We start from the raw sequence: 17715 nt of genomic DNA on the forward strand, positions 1-17715 counted from the left end.
GAGAAAACATCTACCAGGCATTTAACATGAAAGGTGGCCGACAATGGGGGTAATAGAGAGACAGACTAAAACAACCGGTTCTGCCTGCGTCAAACACTTTAGGAAACCTTTGCTGGTGGCTTGGAAGAAAAAGCTCGAAGTGCTCGACCAAAAAACATGGTGTCTCTAGAACCAGACCACTTCCGAAAATCCTATAGTTTCCATCCTCAATTTTTTTCTGTGTGCGCAGACTGACAGACTGACACTTTTTCACTGACAGACTGGGAAAGCCCGAACCATTTAATTAGGCATACAAATGTAAACATGTTTTTATTCTTTGTTTATAACTAGACGAAAACTCATTCAGATATGGCACATTACCATTCAAAAGATGTAATATCATATTTAAAGAAGTATATATACATATATATATATATATATATATATATATATATATATATATATATATATATATATATATATATATATATATATATATATATATATATATATATATATATATATATATATAATATATATATATATAAATGGGGGGAAAAACGTGCATTCGAGGAAAATTTCATATTCTCAATACTGTCGTTTTTTTTTCCTCTACAACCAGTGCCAAAGAAAGGTTGCATAAAATACAATTAGTGACGTCCGTGACTAATGATGTAAAATTGAATAGAGTTTCTGTATACTTTGAACATACAAATTTGTAGCAATTATGTCTTTGATGAAAGTCATTTTTTGCTTAATATATGTGTATAAATCTAGCTAAGAAAATGCTTGAAAGCAAACTATAGTTACGTCACAGAGAATGATGAGTGGCACCCCTGGATCCATACCTGCTAACGGACAATCATCTGTAATTGATGGTTTTACAGATCTTTTATTTGATAACTCAAAGTGCGGGCCACACCCCACACCAGGCCCTAAGATTTTGCACCAGATGATACAAACAGTATAAAGGTGAGGTAAACTGAAGACTTTAGACGGCAGCTTGTATTTCCAAGACACAAGTCAGTTTGAATAAGAGGTAAAAATATCCATGCCATTGCCATTTTAATGTTGTAAAGAGAAATCACTGAATGATTTGATGTGGCTACAAAATAGTATTCAAGCTCCGTGCGCTCATATCGGTTTTACAACCTCATTCGAAGATGACGATTCATTTATCCAATCAACTCACCGGTGCTCTTGCAATGAAATTATCCCGTGCAAAAATAGGGCAAATTACAAAATCACAAATTTTTATTTTTGATCAGGTACGTTTTTATTTATTATGAAGGCTTATAATAAAAAGGTCATTTTCCAAACATGGAATAATTTAGAAAATGATGTGAAAAATAATGAGCATCATTCCCCCCCCCAGAACCCAGTCCCCTCCCCAAACCAAAGTTTGCCCCCCCACACGAAATTTAGTTTCTTCAAAATCTTGCCAAAACTAAGATAAGGCCAATTCAAGCATCCAGAGAAACGGGTCAGTTTTCTTTAGTGTATATTTGCCTTTATGATACTATGTATCAGGCACGTACGCATGAATTTTTTTTTTCGGGGGGGGGGGGCAAAACCTTCGAAAGAGCAGATATAAAGTAGCGCTTTTTTATTTAGTAATGCAAAAAGCACGTATATTGGAAAATACAGATTAACTTTAATCTGTAATATTGTAGCGGATGGGGTAAGAAGGCTGAAGCCTCAAAAGTACGTTTTAGGCTCAGGTTATGTTCATAGCGATTTAGAACCAGTGTTTAATCTATTATATCCCACTGAAAGGGAAATTTTAGGGTTAACAGTGTAATATGGGTGCTGTGGGGATAGTTCTTCTATTGCAACAAGAGCTAAGAGCTCATATGGCACTTGTGACGAGGCAAGAAGAGCTAAGATCTAAGAGCTTATATGGTATGAGCTCTAACAAAATTCTAAAAATCAATAGATTGATTTAAAAAGAAAATTAGAGGCTTAATGCCGGTCAGGATTTAGAATAAGGGCTCTGAGTCACGATGTCCTTCTAAATATCAAAATTCATTAAGATCCGATCACCCACTCGTAAGTTATAAATACCTAATTTTTTCTAATTTTTCCTCTCCCTTTAGCCCTCCAGATGGTCGAATTTGGGAAAGAAAAACTTTATCAAGTCAATGTGTGCAGCTCCCTGACACGCCTACCAATTTTCATCGTCTTAACACGTCCAGAAGCACCAAACTCGCCAAATCACTGGGCGCCTCCCCCAATTCCCCCAAAGAGAGCGAATCCAGTACGGTTACGTCAATCACGTATCAAGGACATTTGCTTATCCAATCCACCAAGCTTCATCCCGATTCCTCCACTCCAAGTGTTTTCCAAGATTCCCCACTCCAACTGCCCCCAATGTCAAAAGATCTGGTCGAGATTAGAAATAAGAGCTCTGAGACATGGATTCCTTCTAAATATCAAATTTCATTAAGATCCGATCACATACTCGTAAGATAAAAATACCCCAATTTTCGTTTTCCAAGAATTCCGGTTTCCCCCTCCAACACCCCCCAATGTCACAGGATCTCATTTTTCCAAATCAACCCCCCCCCCAACTCCACCAAAGAGAGCAGATCCGGTCCGGTTATGTCAGTCACGTATCTTAGACAGGTTTTTATTCTTCCCATCCAGTTTCATCCAGATCTCTCCGCTTTAAGTATTATCTAAAATTTCCGGTCCCCCCCAATTGACCCCCCCCCCAACGACGCTGGATCCGGTTGGGATTCAAAATAAGAGATCTGAGTCACGATGTCCTTCTAAATATGAAGTTTCATGAAGGTCCGAACACTCCTTCGTAAGTTAAAAATACGTCATTTTTTCTAATTTTTCACAATTACCCCCCCCCCCAATAAAGCGGATCTGTTCCAATTATGTAAATTACGTGTCTAAGACTTCTGCTTATTTTCCCCACCAAGTTTAATCCCGATCCCTCCAATATAAGCGTTTTCCATGATTTTAGGTTTCCCACCCCCAAACTCCCCCCAATGTCACAAGATCCGGTCAGGATTTAAAATGAGAGCTTTGAGACACGATATCCTTCTAAATATCAAATTTCATTGAGATCTGATCAGCCGTTCGTAAGTTAAAAATACCTCATTTTTTCTAATTTTTCAGATTTAGCCCCCCCCCCAACTACCCCAAAGAGAGCAGATCCGTTCCGGTTATGTCAATCATGTATCTAGGACTTGTGCTTATTTTTCCCACTCTAAGTGTTTTCCAATATTTTAGGTTTCCCCCTCCCAACTCCCCCCCAATGTCACCAGATCCGGTCGGGATTTAAAACAACAGCTCTGAGACACGATATCCTTCCAAACATCAAATTTCATTAAGATCTGATCAACCGTTCTTAAGTTAAAAATACTTCATTTTTTCTATTGTCTCCGAATTAACGGGCCCCCCACTCCCCTCCAGATGATCAAATCGGGAAAAATACTATTTCTAATTTAATCTGGTCCGGTCCCTGATACGCCCGCCAAATTCCATCGTCCTAGCTTACCTGGAAGTGCCTAAAGTAACAAAACCGGGACCGACAAACCGACAGACAGACCGACAGAATTTGCGATTGCCCTATGTCACTTGGTTAATATCAAGTGCCATAAAAACGTAGATTTTAATGAAAAACGATAGTTTCCAGAATTGATCCATTAAAAGCTGCACTTTATCCTCAAAAGGGGGGGGGATAAACGCCCTAACATCAAGGATAATTCTATTTTGCTGTGGAAAGCACTCTCTTTACAAAAAAAAAAAAAAAAAAAATAACAGTACAATTGCTAATTACTTCAAAGAGGGTAAACAGTTAGACAGAAAATGGGTTAATAATTGGGCAGTGACTTGACTGGATAATTGCATTCTGTAAAATCCCCCCAAAAAGGCTTCAAACATGTATCTAGATTCTTAATTTATGTCCTACTTTTGCCAGAAATACCAAGAAACCATGGGGAAATTACACATTTCACAAAATTTTGGGGGACCCGGGCCCGAAGGCCCCCTCCCCCCTGCGTGCGTGCCAGCTATGTATCATTTTTCACTGTCATTTTCATTTGGTTTGGAGAAACCGGCTCCAACTTCGCTCCTCCACCCCGAATTTGGACGAAATTACATCACCGAATAATCATATTTCGAGAACGGCGACAATTCATTTAGCACCAAGGCAATATTTTCAAACACACTTTGCTTTTCTTTGTTTTTCGGGTTACAACAAGCATTCACGGAAAAAAGTGAATTTTACTTCAGCTATATCGGGAACAACAAGTCAAAGAAAGTGTTGGAAAAAAAAATCATATTCTTTGTCATCTTTACAACAAGACAATCCTCTCAGCAGAGCCTTGTCAGTTGAAGAATATCACATAACCAAATGTCAAATTTCCTCCATCCTTGGGGTTATTTACAACAGACCAAGCCTCGAGTGGAATTCTAATTGTTTGCACCCCTATTAAACTCCCTTGGATAGCATTGTTCCACCCAACTCTCTTGGGGCTGAAACGAGCTTTGAGTCTTCTCATTATAAAAGCGAAAAATATTCATTTGTGCACCTGTTAGTTGAAGACATGGTGGAAATGAAGTAATTAACTAAGATTGATGTTTAAAATGTCTACAACTTAACCACTAATAAGAATACATACTTGAGCGTTGCTAAAGGGGGCTTTTCCAAATAAACACATCACATTTCCCTACTTTTTTCACTGTAATCTTACAGCGGTGTTTTTTTGTTGTTGTTTTTTTTTGCTCGATTCAAAAAGGCTTATCTCTCATTTTTCTCAAATGATGGAGAAAGCCAGAAAGATTCCTTGAGTAAACTTTCCTTCAATGATACTATTGACAGAGTTGTACTTATTTCAAATGAAGTACCGAACGGGAGACCAACCGTGACTAGTAAAAAAAAATTCTCGACAGTTCTAGCGCAAAAATTACCATATATATTCATATGAGGCTTCTACAGGCCATAATGAACACACACCGTTTAGCTAAACCGTCAACCACAGTCAATACTTATAAAGAAAATCATCATTTAAATTCTCGAAGTTCATTCATATCCTGCAGCAAATAGCGTTATAGAAAAAGCAGGAAAGTTTAATTTCCACTCTATTGTAAAATTATGAACATGAGAGGTACAGTCATCGTTTTTGGGCACAACAACATTAAACAAGGAAAGTAGTAGAAAAGCCATGTCAATTTTTCCCTCGGTCACCCTCTCGGAAAAATGGCTTAAAACTGCATTAATTTTTACATCTCCCACTCCAACCTTGGACTAGCCGTCCTATCCGAGTCTAGCCGTCCTAGCCGAGTCGGTTGGTGCGCTGGATTTGGGATCCTTTGTCTGAGAGGACGCGGGTTCGAATCCCAGTGTACCCAATTGTTCAGTTTGGGACGGGAGTCAGTGGTGTGACTGTAAGCTTAGCCAGAGTCGACCCAGCTTTAAATGGGTACCTGGAGAAATCTGGGGAGGGTAAACAGGAAGGGTGTGCGAAAGCACAGGATGGTTGGCCCCCAATCCCCCATTGCACTTCCTGGCTGAAGGGCCAAGAAACAGAGATCAGCACCGCCGGTAGGGACTGTAAAGTCTAATGCCGTATCCTTTACCTTTTTTTACTCCCAACCTATAAATAAGAACTGTGTGCACTTAGAATAACCAGTATATTGTCCATTACCTTTGGGTAGAGACATTCCCAAAATCTTCCCCAAGGATCGAAAAAATAGGAACCTATGCCTGAGAATATTCTCTTTTTTTTCAAACCAAACGGTTCGTGGTAAACAAACGGAGCGAACCGGCTCAATAGACACCAAAACTCTAAAAAACGGAATTGTGATACCAATAGTTACATCAAAAGAATCGCATTTTAATGCTGATTTCAAATATACAAGTTTCATCAAGTTTAGTATCACCCATCAAAAGTTACAAGCTTGAGAAAATTTGATTAATTTTAGAAAATAGGGGGAAACACCCCCTAAGAGTCATAGAATATTAACGAAAATCATATCATCAGATTCAGCGTATCAGAGAACCCTACTGTAGAAGTTTCAAGCTCCTATAAACAAAAATATGGAATTTTGTATTTTTTGCCAGAAGAAAGATCACGGATGCGTGTTTATTTGTTTTTGCTTCTTTTTTTTTCAGGGTTGATCGTATCGACCCAGTGGTCCTAGAATGTCGTGAGAGGGCTCATTCTAACGAAAATTAAAAGTTCTAGAGCCCTTTTTAAGTGACCAAAAAAATGGAGGGCACACAGGCTCCTTCCCACGCTCATTTTCCCCCCAAAGTCGTCGGGTCAAAATTCTGAGATATCCATTCTGTTCAACTTAGTCGGAAACCTAAACATTATGTCTTTGGGGACGACTTCATCCCCCACAGTCCCCGGGGGAGGGGCTGCAAGGTACAAACTTTGACCATTGTTTACATGCAGAAATGATTATTATGAAGTGTACAGACGTTTTCAGGGGTATTTTTAGCGTTGGGTCCGGGTGTGTTGGGGGAGGGGGTTACGTGGGAGGATGCTTCCATGGACGAATTTATCATGAGGGAAGATAATTTCCATGAAGAGGTCCCAGGTTTTTCTAGCATTATTTCAAAAAAAAAGAAAAAAAAACAATGAGAAAATAAATATTTTTTTTCAACTGGAAGTAATGAGCAGCATTAAAACTTAAAACGAACAGAAAATATTACGTATATAAGGGAGTTCGTCTCCTCCACAATACCTTACTCTTTATGCTAAAGTATTTTTAGTAATTTCAAACATTTATTCTACGGCCTTTGTGATTCAGGGTTAAAGAATTGGGAAAAAATTCAAGCTCAGTATAAAGAGCAGGGTATTGACGAGGGAGCGAACCCCCTCATATACGTAATAAAAATACACAAATACAGAAGTTCATTGCGTAATTTAATTCACAAGTTACGTATATTTTTTACTAATAAAAAAGTTCGTAAAAAATAAAAATTCTTATTGCATTTTTTAAGTAACCGGAAATTGGAAGGCAACTAGGCATCCTCCTCCACCCCTTTGTTTTATCAAAATCGTCCGATCAGAACTATGAGAAAGCTATTTAGCAAAAAAAAAACTAGTGTGATAATTTCGTTTTAATTATTCATGTGCGGTAAGCCAAAATCAAAACATACATTAATTCAAAAAGGTTCAGAAATTAAATAAAAAAAAAGTTTTTTTAACTACAAGTAAGGAGCGACATTAAAACGTAAAACAAACAGAAATTTTTCCGTATACGAAAGAGGTTGTCCCCTTCTCAACGCCTCGCACTTCACGCTAAAGTCTGTTTTTATTGTTTTAAAAAGTAGAGTTGCTACAAAGACTCAAACTGTAGCGTAAAGAGCGAGGCGTTGAGGAGGGGACAACCTCTTTCATATCTGGAACAATTTCTGTTCGTTTTAAGTTTTAATGTCGCTCCTTACTTGTAGTTAAAAAAAAAACTTGTTTTTTATTTAATTTAAAAAAGGACTAACAAAGAGATATAGTATTTTGGCGAACGTCACTATTCAATGGGATAGGGTAGCCATGGCCGTATACGCTGCACTTAATGCCCGAATGACACTTCAGCATAGTCACACCAGGGGATAAAATCAAAATTACGCAGGAACACTGCGTCAGCAATTTCCTCTTCAACGCCCCGCTCTTTACGCTAAAGTTTTTTACTGTTTTAAGAGGTAGAGTTAAGAGAAAGAGTCAAACTTTAGCGTAAAGAGCAAGGCGTTGAAGAGGAAAAGCCCCTTTTATATACGGAGTAATTTCTGTTCGTTTTAAGTTTCAATGTCGCTCCTTACTTTCATTTAAAAAAACTCGTTTTTTTTATTTCATAATTTGTTGATTTGAGGTATGTTCAATTAATAAACGATACACGGAAATAAATTAGTGCTGATATAGACTTTTTCAACGGAAGCTTTCGACAATTCAGCTTTACTCTTCTTTAGTGCAAGCTAGAAACTCAAAATCACTCGTTATTCTGGCTTTTTATCAAAAGGTGTAGCTATGGCGTGGATCGAGCATAACTGAAAATGTATATTTTTAGAACTTGGAAGCACTGCACGTGTTTTGAATTTGGAAGGTCGGTGTAAAAAATCGTGCCTTAAGGATTCACAGCTTAATGTTCTCTTCTGGTGAGTAGGGAAAAGACCTTCTTTTGTTCTGAGGTTAAAAGCTTTTGCTTCAATTTAATTACGCTATGCGAAATCACAAGATTTCACACCAGCATTTTTATTTCAAATGCAAGATTACATATCTGCACTTCGATTTTTTAAATGCTAGATTTTATTTCAACACTTTTGGAAAGCATAAAAGAACATCTGTTTCGCTCTACAGTCAAAAGACAGTAAGTGAATAGTTGTCAGTGACTGTACACTTTTACTACTGAGTTTTTCAGATATAGCACTGAGATCTTTTACTCTACAAGAAGCTTAGTCACTGACAAGTATATCGCTCACAATGCTAGAGCTTACATTGTCAAGCTTGATCTAGTTTTGGATATACAGTGCAAGAAATTTATCACACTGATAATGCAGCAGCTCTCACGGTGCTCTTAGAATAGCTTCAACGTAGTTGAAAATAACTATTAGAAGAGTTTATCCTGAGAATTTTACTCCAACGTCAACGCCCTTGTTTACATCAAGTCGTATAACAACAAACAGTACTTCTTCAAAAATGGACAACTTAGTAGATTGGTCTACCACACTTCCATTGGCGTTAATTCGGGGGGGGGGGGGAGTAGGTGTCATGTACCCCCATAGATTTTGAAGGATATCTTTTTCGGGAGTATTTTCATTGAAAAGGATCTTTTTTAGACATTTTCATTGTAAAATTGAAAAAAAAAATCCACTCCCTCTCCCTAGCTTTCGAAAAAAACATTTACCATTACCCACTCCCGATTTTTGGGAATTGAATACAATACCGCAGCGACTTACTTATCACATTCTAAAATGATTTCCCAAGTTCTTCTATTATAATTTTCTTCAACTTTTTCGTATGGCTAGTACTATAGCACTCGAAAAAAGTTAGGCAAGAAAAAGATAGCTAGTCTATTCATTTCAAACAGTTCTTAGTATCGAACTTTAAGCAAGGACTGACTCGGCCCAATAGTAACCAAAACACTAAAAAAAGATTTTTAATAACAATTAATACATCAAAAAATTGGCTATTATGCTGATTCCAAATATAAGTGATTCATTAAGTTTAATGATATCCATTGAAAGCAATAGACCTGAGGAAATTGCCTCATTTTCGAAAAGGAGAAAACATCCTAAAAAGTCGAGTGACCTTAATAGAAGTAACACCATTAGATTAAAAATATAAGAGAACTCTACTGTAGATATTACAAGCTCCTACTACAAAAATGTGGAACTTTTGGCTTTTTTGCCAGAAGATAGATCTTGGCTGCGTGTTGTACTGCGGGGTTGTACTGAAACTGAATCAATGGTCCTAGAATATGCTCTTTTTATGTGACCAAAAATATTGTGCCACGGGGAGATGGCTTTTTCTGCTATTTTTTGACGCTCAACGACAATTTCGCCACAAAGAGGACCAATCTGCTATCGATTGGCGAATCTGAGATAGCCAATTGATTTAAAAGCATCGGATAACTATGTATTGAGCTTTCCAGTTTCATGAAAAACCCGTTTATGTAAGATCAAAATGAAGTACCCAACAGAAATAAATATAATGTGTTTAAAAATTATAAAAACTGTTGGTTTTGATAATTTTAGAGAAAGTATTCACTTAGAGAAAGTGAAAGAGCCTATTAAGAAGATTCACTTCAAAATTCTGATTCTCCCCAGAAAACTTGAAATTTGATCAAGGACAAAATTGGACGAAAAACAATTGTCTCATCCCAAAGTATTATGACATAAACAGAGAAGAAGTTGGAGGAGCGCAAGCTGTTGCTAATATGTTTAGTGATTACTTTATTGGCGTTGGACAATGTATTGTTTCTGCAGAAATAGATTTTTTCCTTCTCGTAGGATGCATCAACATAATTTCCCTCCCTCTGAAGTTGCGAGCATATTTCTGGCCCTAGTTAGTCCTCCAAAAATTCCATAAAACTATTAAAAACATAAAAATTGGTAATTCAGTGGGATACGATGGAATATCAATAGTTTTTAAAAAATACTCCTGAAGTGATTTCTGCACCACTTATTCATGTTTCCTTGTAGATAGAAAATTATCCGGGTAACTCCATTACCCCCGGGCGGTTGTGTGTATTTATAGTTTTTGTAATTTAGTATTTAATAAAGAGAGTTCATTCGTGCATAAAAAAGATGATAAGTCTGATGTAAATAATTATTGTCCCACTGCAATTTTATCGCCTTTATCTAAGGCGTTGGAAAAAAAAATTAAAGAAAGGATTTCTAATTATTTGGATAAGATATTTTTTTTTTACTAAATATTAGTTTGGATTTTGGGCACACCATTCCACACAACACATAGTTCCAGCTCTTTTATTAGAATTAAATGATTGTTTAGATAATGACTTCCATGTGGCTACTGTTTTCTACGATGTTGAGAAAGCATTTGACACATCAAACCATGAAATTCTTTCAGACAAAATGGAAAATGCAGGCATACGAGGGATAGGACTAGACTTAGTAAAATTATACCTGTGTCGACGTAAAATTGCGTAGAAGTCGATGGAAAACTGTTTGATTTAAAGAACCTTAATGATATTGGTGTCCCTCAAGGTTCAGCATTAGGTTCATTCTTATTTCTGATTTATATTAACGATCTTCCACACAGTTTGCAGAGGAATAATAGTCTTGTTATTTCATTTGCAGATGACACAGCTATATCTGTTAAAGCAAGATATTCGCCTACATTAATTGAAAATTTAATTTTAACTTCTACTTCAGTTAATTGATGGTTTGCTTCCAATAAGAACCAAATTTTACTAAAACTGAATGTATGGTTTTGGTCGTTCAAAACGAGCCAATCAATCCATTTCTTGTCAGGAGCTTCAGGTTGGTGAGAATAAAATTTGTAGAGTTTAGTCATGCCGTTATGCATGAGTTTTTCTTGACACATTGCTGTCTTTTTCGTAATCGTATTGATCATCAGGGTTAAACCTGCTCATTATATTCGGTCGACGTATCGTGTAAAAAAAAATCCATTTTCCATACTAAAAATAATTTACCACTATTTAATTGCTTCGCATTTGAATTACTGCTCAATTATTTATCTTGATACCTTTTGGACCTATTTAAAACAATTACAGGTAGGCTACTATAAAATAGGGCAGTAAGAATGCTTTGAAATGTTTTTTACATCGATCATTAAAACCTGAAAATACATCGGAAACAAAAACGATGTTCTTTTTCCTAAGTTTGTCAGATTTAAAACCTATATGTGGTGTAACTATTTCCTTATGGCATTTACAAATTAAATTAAGATATTTTTACAATAAATCTCTAAAAATTATTCTACAATAAATCTCTAGTGGTTTTGCCCCCTTGTTCGGCTTGTCGGTGGGCGAAATTATACCGAATTCTTTTTGTAAGATGTGAAAGGTCGAGGTTTTCACTTAGGTACCTAATACCATTCATTGCGAATAAATATAGACTGAATAATAAAACTCAGTTTAACCAATCACAAAATCTCAGCTGTATTTAAAGAAGTAATCATTAAAGATTGCTATTTAAAGTCTGTTTATTTACCTTTAATGATGGAACTTAAAAAATTGATAATATATTTTTTCATAAGTTTTATTTTTGTATTCGCGATAGGATGGCATGCCACACCCCTCCTGCCCAGCATTTCTTTTCTCCCTTCCTTTCTTTTATTCCTTGTTTTCTAGGTTATTGTTGTTATTGTTTTTTTTTTTAATTAAGTTAATTTTGCTATTATTATGATGAGATGTTTTGTTTTGTGTATGTCTTATTATTTACACGCCCAACCTTACGAGATCTGCTCTCTGTTGGGGATTAAAGTTTTTGTATTTTCAAGTATATTAAAATAAAGTATCTATCTATCTATCCATTAATCAAGTTTGACCAACTACTGGCTCTAAGAATTAAAGTGAATGACTTAATGCAGAGTTTTCTGCAGAATTTGCAGCAATGGTTATCCTAAAGTTAAATTCTTTATCGTTGGCCTTCTTCCTCACCTCTGAGGAAAAATGAAATGACGTTTCTACCGTCTATTCAAATTTAATGAGTTAAGCGAGAAAAATTTCACCGTATTTTTCATTCGAATCCCTGTAAATTACAGTACAAACAAAAAATGGACTCATTGAAACTGGTTCCTTTTAATTCCTCAAAGATCAGCATAATACGTTTGGAGATTAAATTCAATGCCTGAGCTGTCTACTGAAATTTCAAATCAACTAGGAAATTCTAAATAATTTACCACAATTTATTTATCTAAGTGTGCAAATAATAGCATGAATTCAAAATTCTACAAACTTTAAACCACTCAGAGAAAGAAAACTCAGCGCACTGTGAGCACGAAGCCCCAAATTACCAAACTTTCATAACCGTCTCAAGAGTCAGTTTAATACCCAGCCACTTAGCAACCTATTAAGCCTAGAAACTGAAACAGAAAGATCGGCGCTCTAGTATAATTTGCTGACCTTAGCTGTGCACCCTTAGCCGAACATCGAACCAAACAAAGTAAATGAACATTTTAAATTACTGCGATATATTATGGAAAATCTTTTCCCGTTGGATTGGAAAAATACTTTTTTCCTAGCTGCAGGTCATGGAATCATATGCTTTTTTAATAGCTTCGGCTGCTTTTCTAACATCCTCAAGACGTGTGGATCTACCAACTGTAAGCCTCAGAGTGGATCGGGCCTTCTCTTCACTCAAGCCAGAAGCAATCAGAACAGCGGAAGGCTTTGATCCACTATGACACGCCGAACCGGTGCTGGCACACACAAAAGGACACCTTGACAAAAGCTCATGTCCATTATATATGCCATCACGGGAAATACATACACTTGATGTATTAGGCAAGCGATTCCCAACCCGAAGATTAAACAAAATAGAATCCCCAAAAAGTTTTTCAAGACAACACTCAAGTTCATCACGACAAAGTCGAAAGTGATTTTGATCAGCAGCTAAGTTCTTGATTACAATTTCTGCAGCTTGGCCGAGTCCAACAATCATTGGGGTATTTTCGGTCCCAGAGCGATAACCACGCTCTTGCCCTCCCCCAAATAGCATTGGATAATATTCAACATCATTATCAAGACTTCTCACATACAGAGCACCAATTCTTGGGCCATAAAACTTATGTCCAACAATCACCAAAAAATCGACATTTAACTCCTTCACATCGACTTTTATTTTACCAATACCTTGTGCTGCATCAGTGTGAAAAAACAACGGTAGCCTCGATGATGATTTTCGCTCTTGTCTATACTTATCAAGAGCTCTCCCAATTTCAAGAATTGGCATTATGACGCCAGTCTCATTATTAGCCATAATAATTGATATAAGGACAGTAGTTGGCCTAAACGCGTGCATGATTGCATCAACCGTAACAGCTCCAGTTGATGGGTCTACAGGAACAAAAGTGACCTCAAGCCTTCCTTTATCTTGCCAGTATTTTAGTGGCCGTTCAACAGCAACATGCTCCACACTAGTCGTAATAACGTGTGCTAAAATATGTTTATCACCAGTGCTTTCTTTCCACTTATCAAAACTTTCCAAGACAGACCAGATTACATTATTATTTGCTTCAGTTCCTCCCGAACAAAAAACGATCTCTGATGGATGGGAATTTATCATTGAGGCAATTTGTTCCCGCGCTTTACTGATAGCATTTTTTGCCATCTTCCCTTTTTCATACAAAGAGCTGGGATTCCCCCAAAGATCTAATGCATCGGATATTGCTTTCGAAACTTCTGCTGCTAAAGGTGTTGTTGCATTGTGATCAAGATATATTGGTTCCATAGCTCTGCAAAATAATACCTAATAACAGAAAGCTTCAATCATGGAGCTGCAAAGCCATGGCCAAGAAATTAGAAAGTAAAAAAAAAGGGGAATTAAAATTATAGCTAAATAAATATAAAGATGTACCGCCGTATATATTGAGAGAACCTAGCCAAAGATTGAAAGCGTACAGTGGATGGACCTTCTCTAATCGACGTAGCATACAATCAGGTAAAGGCTTTAAAGTCAGCCAAAGCATAGTGCTATCATTTTGCAAAGTTTTTGAACAAAAACATAAGGGCTTCAATATTCAAAAGTCTACCATAAAACTACAAAATGGATATCTCTTTTACAAAAAAAGGATAACATGGGTAAACAAAAATCTTTGAACTGAGAACACTTTCGATTACAAATTTGAGGGTAATATATTGCCAAAAAAAAAAAAAAAAAAACGAGAATTGAGTTTAAGATTTGGACAAAAACTAAAATATTTGCTTCAAAACGACAGGTATTGCAAAGACTTTCCCTATGTAAGGTCTACTGCTTAGAAAATTGTAGATAGAGTATGAAACAATGCTAAAAATAACTAAAAGTGGGTTGCTATTGGTTCTCCAGCCAAAATCAAATTGCCACCCGAATTCGGACGTGTCAACTCATATTTGTAAATGAGGATATGAGATTGTGCGCCATCTTCAAGACAAGGTATATCTTCATTAGTTATTTAAAACAGGACTGCTTAACTTAAAATGATATACAAGAAGAGGAAAAAAAGAGATGAAAGTAAAGGACCAATAATTGTTGCTTATTTGACGTAATGAATATGAATGATTGCAACTACATGTGCTCAAATTACTGATTTAAAGCAAATAACAATAATCTCAAACTAAAAAACAAAAACAAAAAAACTTTGACATAAAACACATTTGAGAAACACACTGGGGCCATTTAGAAACACACAATGCATGGGGAAAATGCTGACGAAACGCGTTTTCTATATAAGCACCAGGGTCTCTTCAAAAAGAGCACCATTAAGATTTTCCATACTTGCTATGTACCTTCTCTTGTTAAAAATTCCACACACATTTACATTTCTCATGCTCTATTCCGTGGCGGATCCAGATGGGGTGGCATCACCTTCTGGCAGATTTGGGGTCGGGACCACTTGCTCCGGTTGGGGTTGGGATGATGTAATACTTTAAAGTTATTTTTATTAGTGAGTTACAAATAATTTTTTAATTGTTAAGACTGTTTCTTTTTCCTAACAAGTTTGAAACAAAGTTTCAGTTACTTTGAGTGGTCTCTGTTAGATTTTAATAATGACACATACCCCCTAAAGGTATTTGATTAAGTTTAGATTTATCAAGGGAATCCGTCCATAATACCACAAAAGGCAACTGGGAGGTAAAAATCCTCATTTCGTATTGAAAAGGAGGGGAAACTTAAAATCATAACTTCTTTTTACTTTCAAAGATTTGTTTTCGAGTCTTGCTATAGCACAGAGGCGAAAAAATTGATATAATTACTTTTTTGGCTGTCATGAAATTTGGGTTTGCTTTTTTATAACATTGTTGTTTTTTGGGAGATTTGTATAATAGAAAGTAATTGTATGAGAAGTGCAAAGATATTATTAATTTACGTTTCAGATTTTGGTTAGCAAATAATGGCCAAATTACTCCCTATTTTCATCTAATTAAAGCTCTGCCTTTATGACATCACCAATCTGTTCATCCTAAACATTAAAATAGAGGCCAAACTCATCTGAACTTTAATAAAGGTTTGTATGAGTATGCACTTAAAACTAATTATGCAAGTAATATTTCTAGTATAACCATAACAACTAATAGTATTATTATACTATAACTAATAACTAATAGCATACTAGTTGAACCAACTGATGGAGATACTAGTGACTCAGATGAATTTTACTTACAGTTACAGCAGCAAATAGACAGGGTACCAGATAGAAATATGGTGTTTTTGCTAGGAGATTTCAATGCCCAGGTTGGTAGAAATAGGGATAGATGGTATCCTAGCCTAGGTAAATTTGGTGTAGGAAAAGAAAACAGTAACGGCTATAGGCTTTTGCAATTTTGTAGGTATAACAACCTAGTTATAACCAGTACGGTGTTTGGTCACAAAACGGCCCATAAGTTGACATGGTATTCACGTGATGGTAAGACAGCAAACCTTATTGATTATGTTATTGTAAACAGAAGACTAGCAGAATCAATACAAGATACTAGGGTGTATAGGAGTGTTGTTATAGATGTTAAAAGTAAAGATCACCATCTAGTAGTGTCTAAAGTTAATTTAAAGCTGAAATTTCGGAAGGGTAACTACTTCCCGGAAAGTTATGATGTTGGTAGACTCCAGGATGAAAATTTGTGAAAAAACTTCCAGGAACAGTTGAATACTAAACTTGAGAGTTAAAATTTGGCAATGTGGAAGATGGATGGAATAATTTCAGAAAAACAATTTGTGAAGTTGCTGATGGTGTCCTAGGGAAGAGTGCTAAGACTGCAACTAGGAATATTAGTGAAAAAGCTATAGGTTTAATAGAGAGTAGAAGGGGTTTGTACAAGAATTATCTGAGTGATAGGTCGTATGAAAACAAAAGGAATGTAAAGAAAGTGGAGAAAGCATTAAAATATGAACTAAGGAGATGTGAAGTGGAGGCCATGAATAAAATTGTTGAGGATCTGGAAGATGCGGCTAGACGGCATAATAGTGAAGTATAATACTGGCATGTTAATAAATTGAAAAGGAGTAGCCGATCCGGACTAGTCCCAGTTAAAGATTGAAATAGGGCCACAATTAGTGATAAGGAAAAAGTTAAAGAAAGATGGGTGGAACATTTTGAGAATGTGCTAAACCGAGATACAGTTGCAGGAAAAGATATAGAAGAAAATGAAAAAGTTTGTGATACCTTGGATGTGAAGCAAGATTTGTTTAGTGGGGAAGAAATAGCGACAGTACTAAAAGGATTAAAAAATAATAAGGCTCCAGGTGCTGATAGTATGATTAATGAGTTTATCAAATATGGTGGCTCTGAGGTTAGAAATAAGCTACTGAAGATTATGAACATGATTTTTCAAAAAGGGGAAGTACCCAATGATTTTAGGAAAACCTTAATTAAAACACTATATAAGAAAGGTGACAAGAGTGAAAAGTAGTAATTATCGAGGCATTATTTTGGTCTCTGTAGGTAGCAAATTACTGAGTAATATGATACTTTTTAGACTGAGAGATGCTGTAGAAAAAGGAAAGAATAATGCGGTTTTAGAAAAGGTAGAGGATGTGTCTACCAAGTTTTCACTCTTAGGTTAATAATTGAGAAGTCCCTTCGTTGTCAAACACCTTTGGTCCTCAGTTTTATCGATTATGAGCAAGCTTTCGATTCTGTTGATAGAAGAGCGTTAACAAAGGTCTTATCGTTATATGGTATACCAGAAAAATACATTAAAGTGATTTGTGCTATGTGCGAGAATAATTACTGCTGCGGTTAAGGTAGGAAATGAGATTAGCAAATGTTTTTGTATTAAATCAGGAGTTAAGCAGGGTTGTGTTCTATACCCCATTATATGGATCATTTTGATGGACTTCGTCTTAAGGAGCACAGGAAAGGCAATTGGAGACTATGGAATCAAATGGGGAGGAAGAACGCTCCTGGACTTAGATTATGCTGATGATTTAAGCATATTAGATGAAAGTGTGAGCAAAATGAATGAATTTTTAGAGGTTTTGCGAGTTCAGGGTGCTAAAATAGGCTAGAAAATTAATGTTAAGAAGACTAAGTCACTAAGGCTAGGAATAAGTGAAGATGAACAGATGACATTAGGTAACGGAAAGATTGATCAGGT

The 17715-nt window shown here is 36.2% G+C and overlaps 2 protein-coding genes across 3 annotated transcripts in view; both read right to left on the bottom strand.

The window, feature by feature from the left end:
• Positions 1–17715, bottom strand: part of LOC136037941 (plexin-A4-like) — a 317250-nt gene that overhangs the window by 285590 nt on the left and 13945 nt on the right. The window lies entirely within an intron of this gene.
• Positions 12665–13876, bottom strand: LOC136037502 (selenocysteine lyase-like). The gene has a single exon (XM_065720221.1). The coding sequence runs from the start codon at positions 13874–13876 to the stop codon at positions 12665–12667; it is 1212 nt and encodes a 403-aa protein (XP_065576293.1).

The sequence above is a fragment of the Artemia franciscana genome, chromosome 17, assembly GCF_032884065.1.
Source record: "Artemia franciscana chromosome 17, ASM3288406v1, whole genome shotgun sequence".
NCBI lineage: Eukaryota > Metazoa > Arthropoda > Branchiopoda > Anostraca > Artemiidae > Artemia > Artemia franciscana.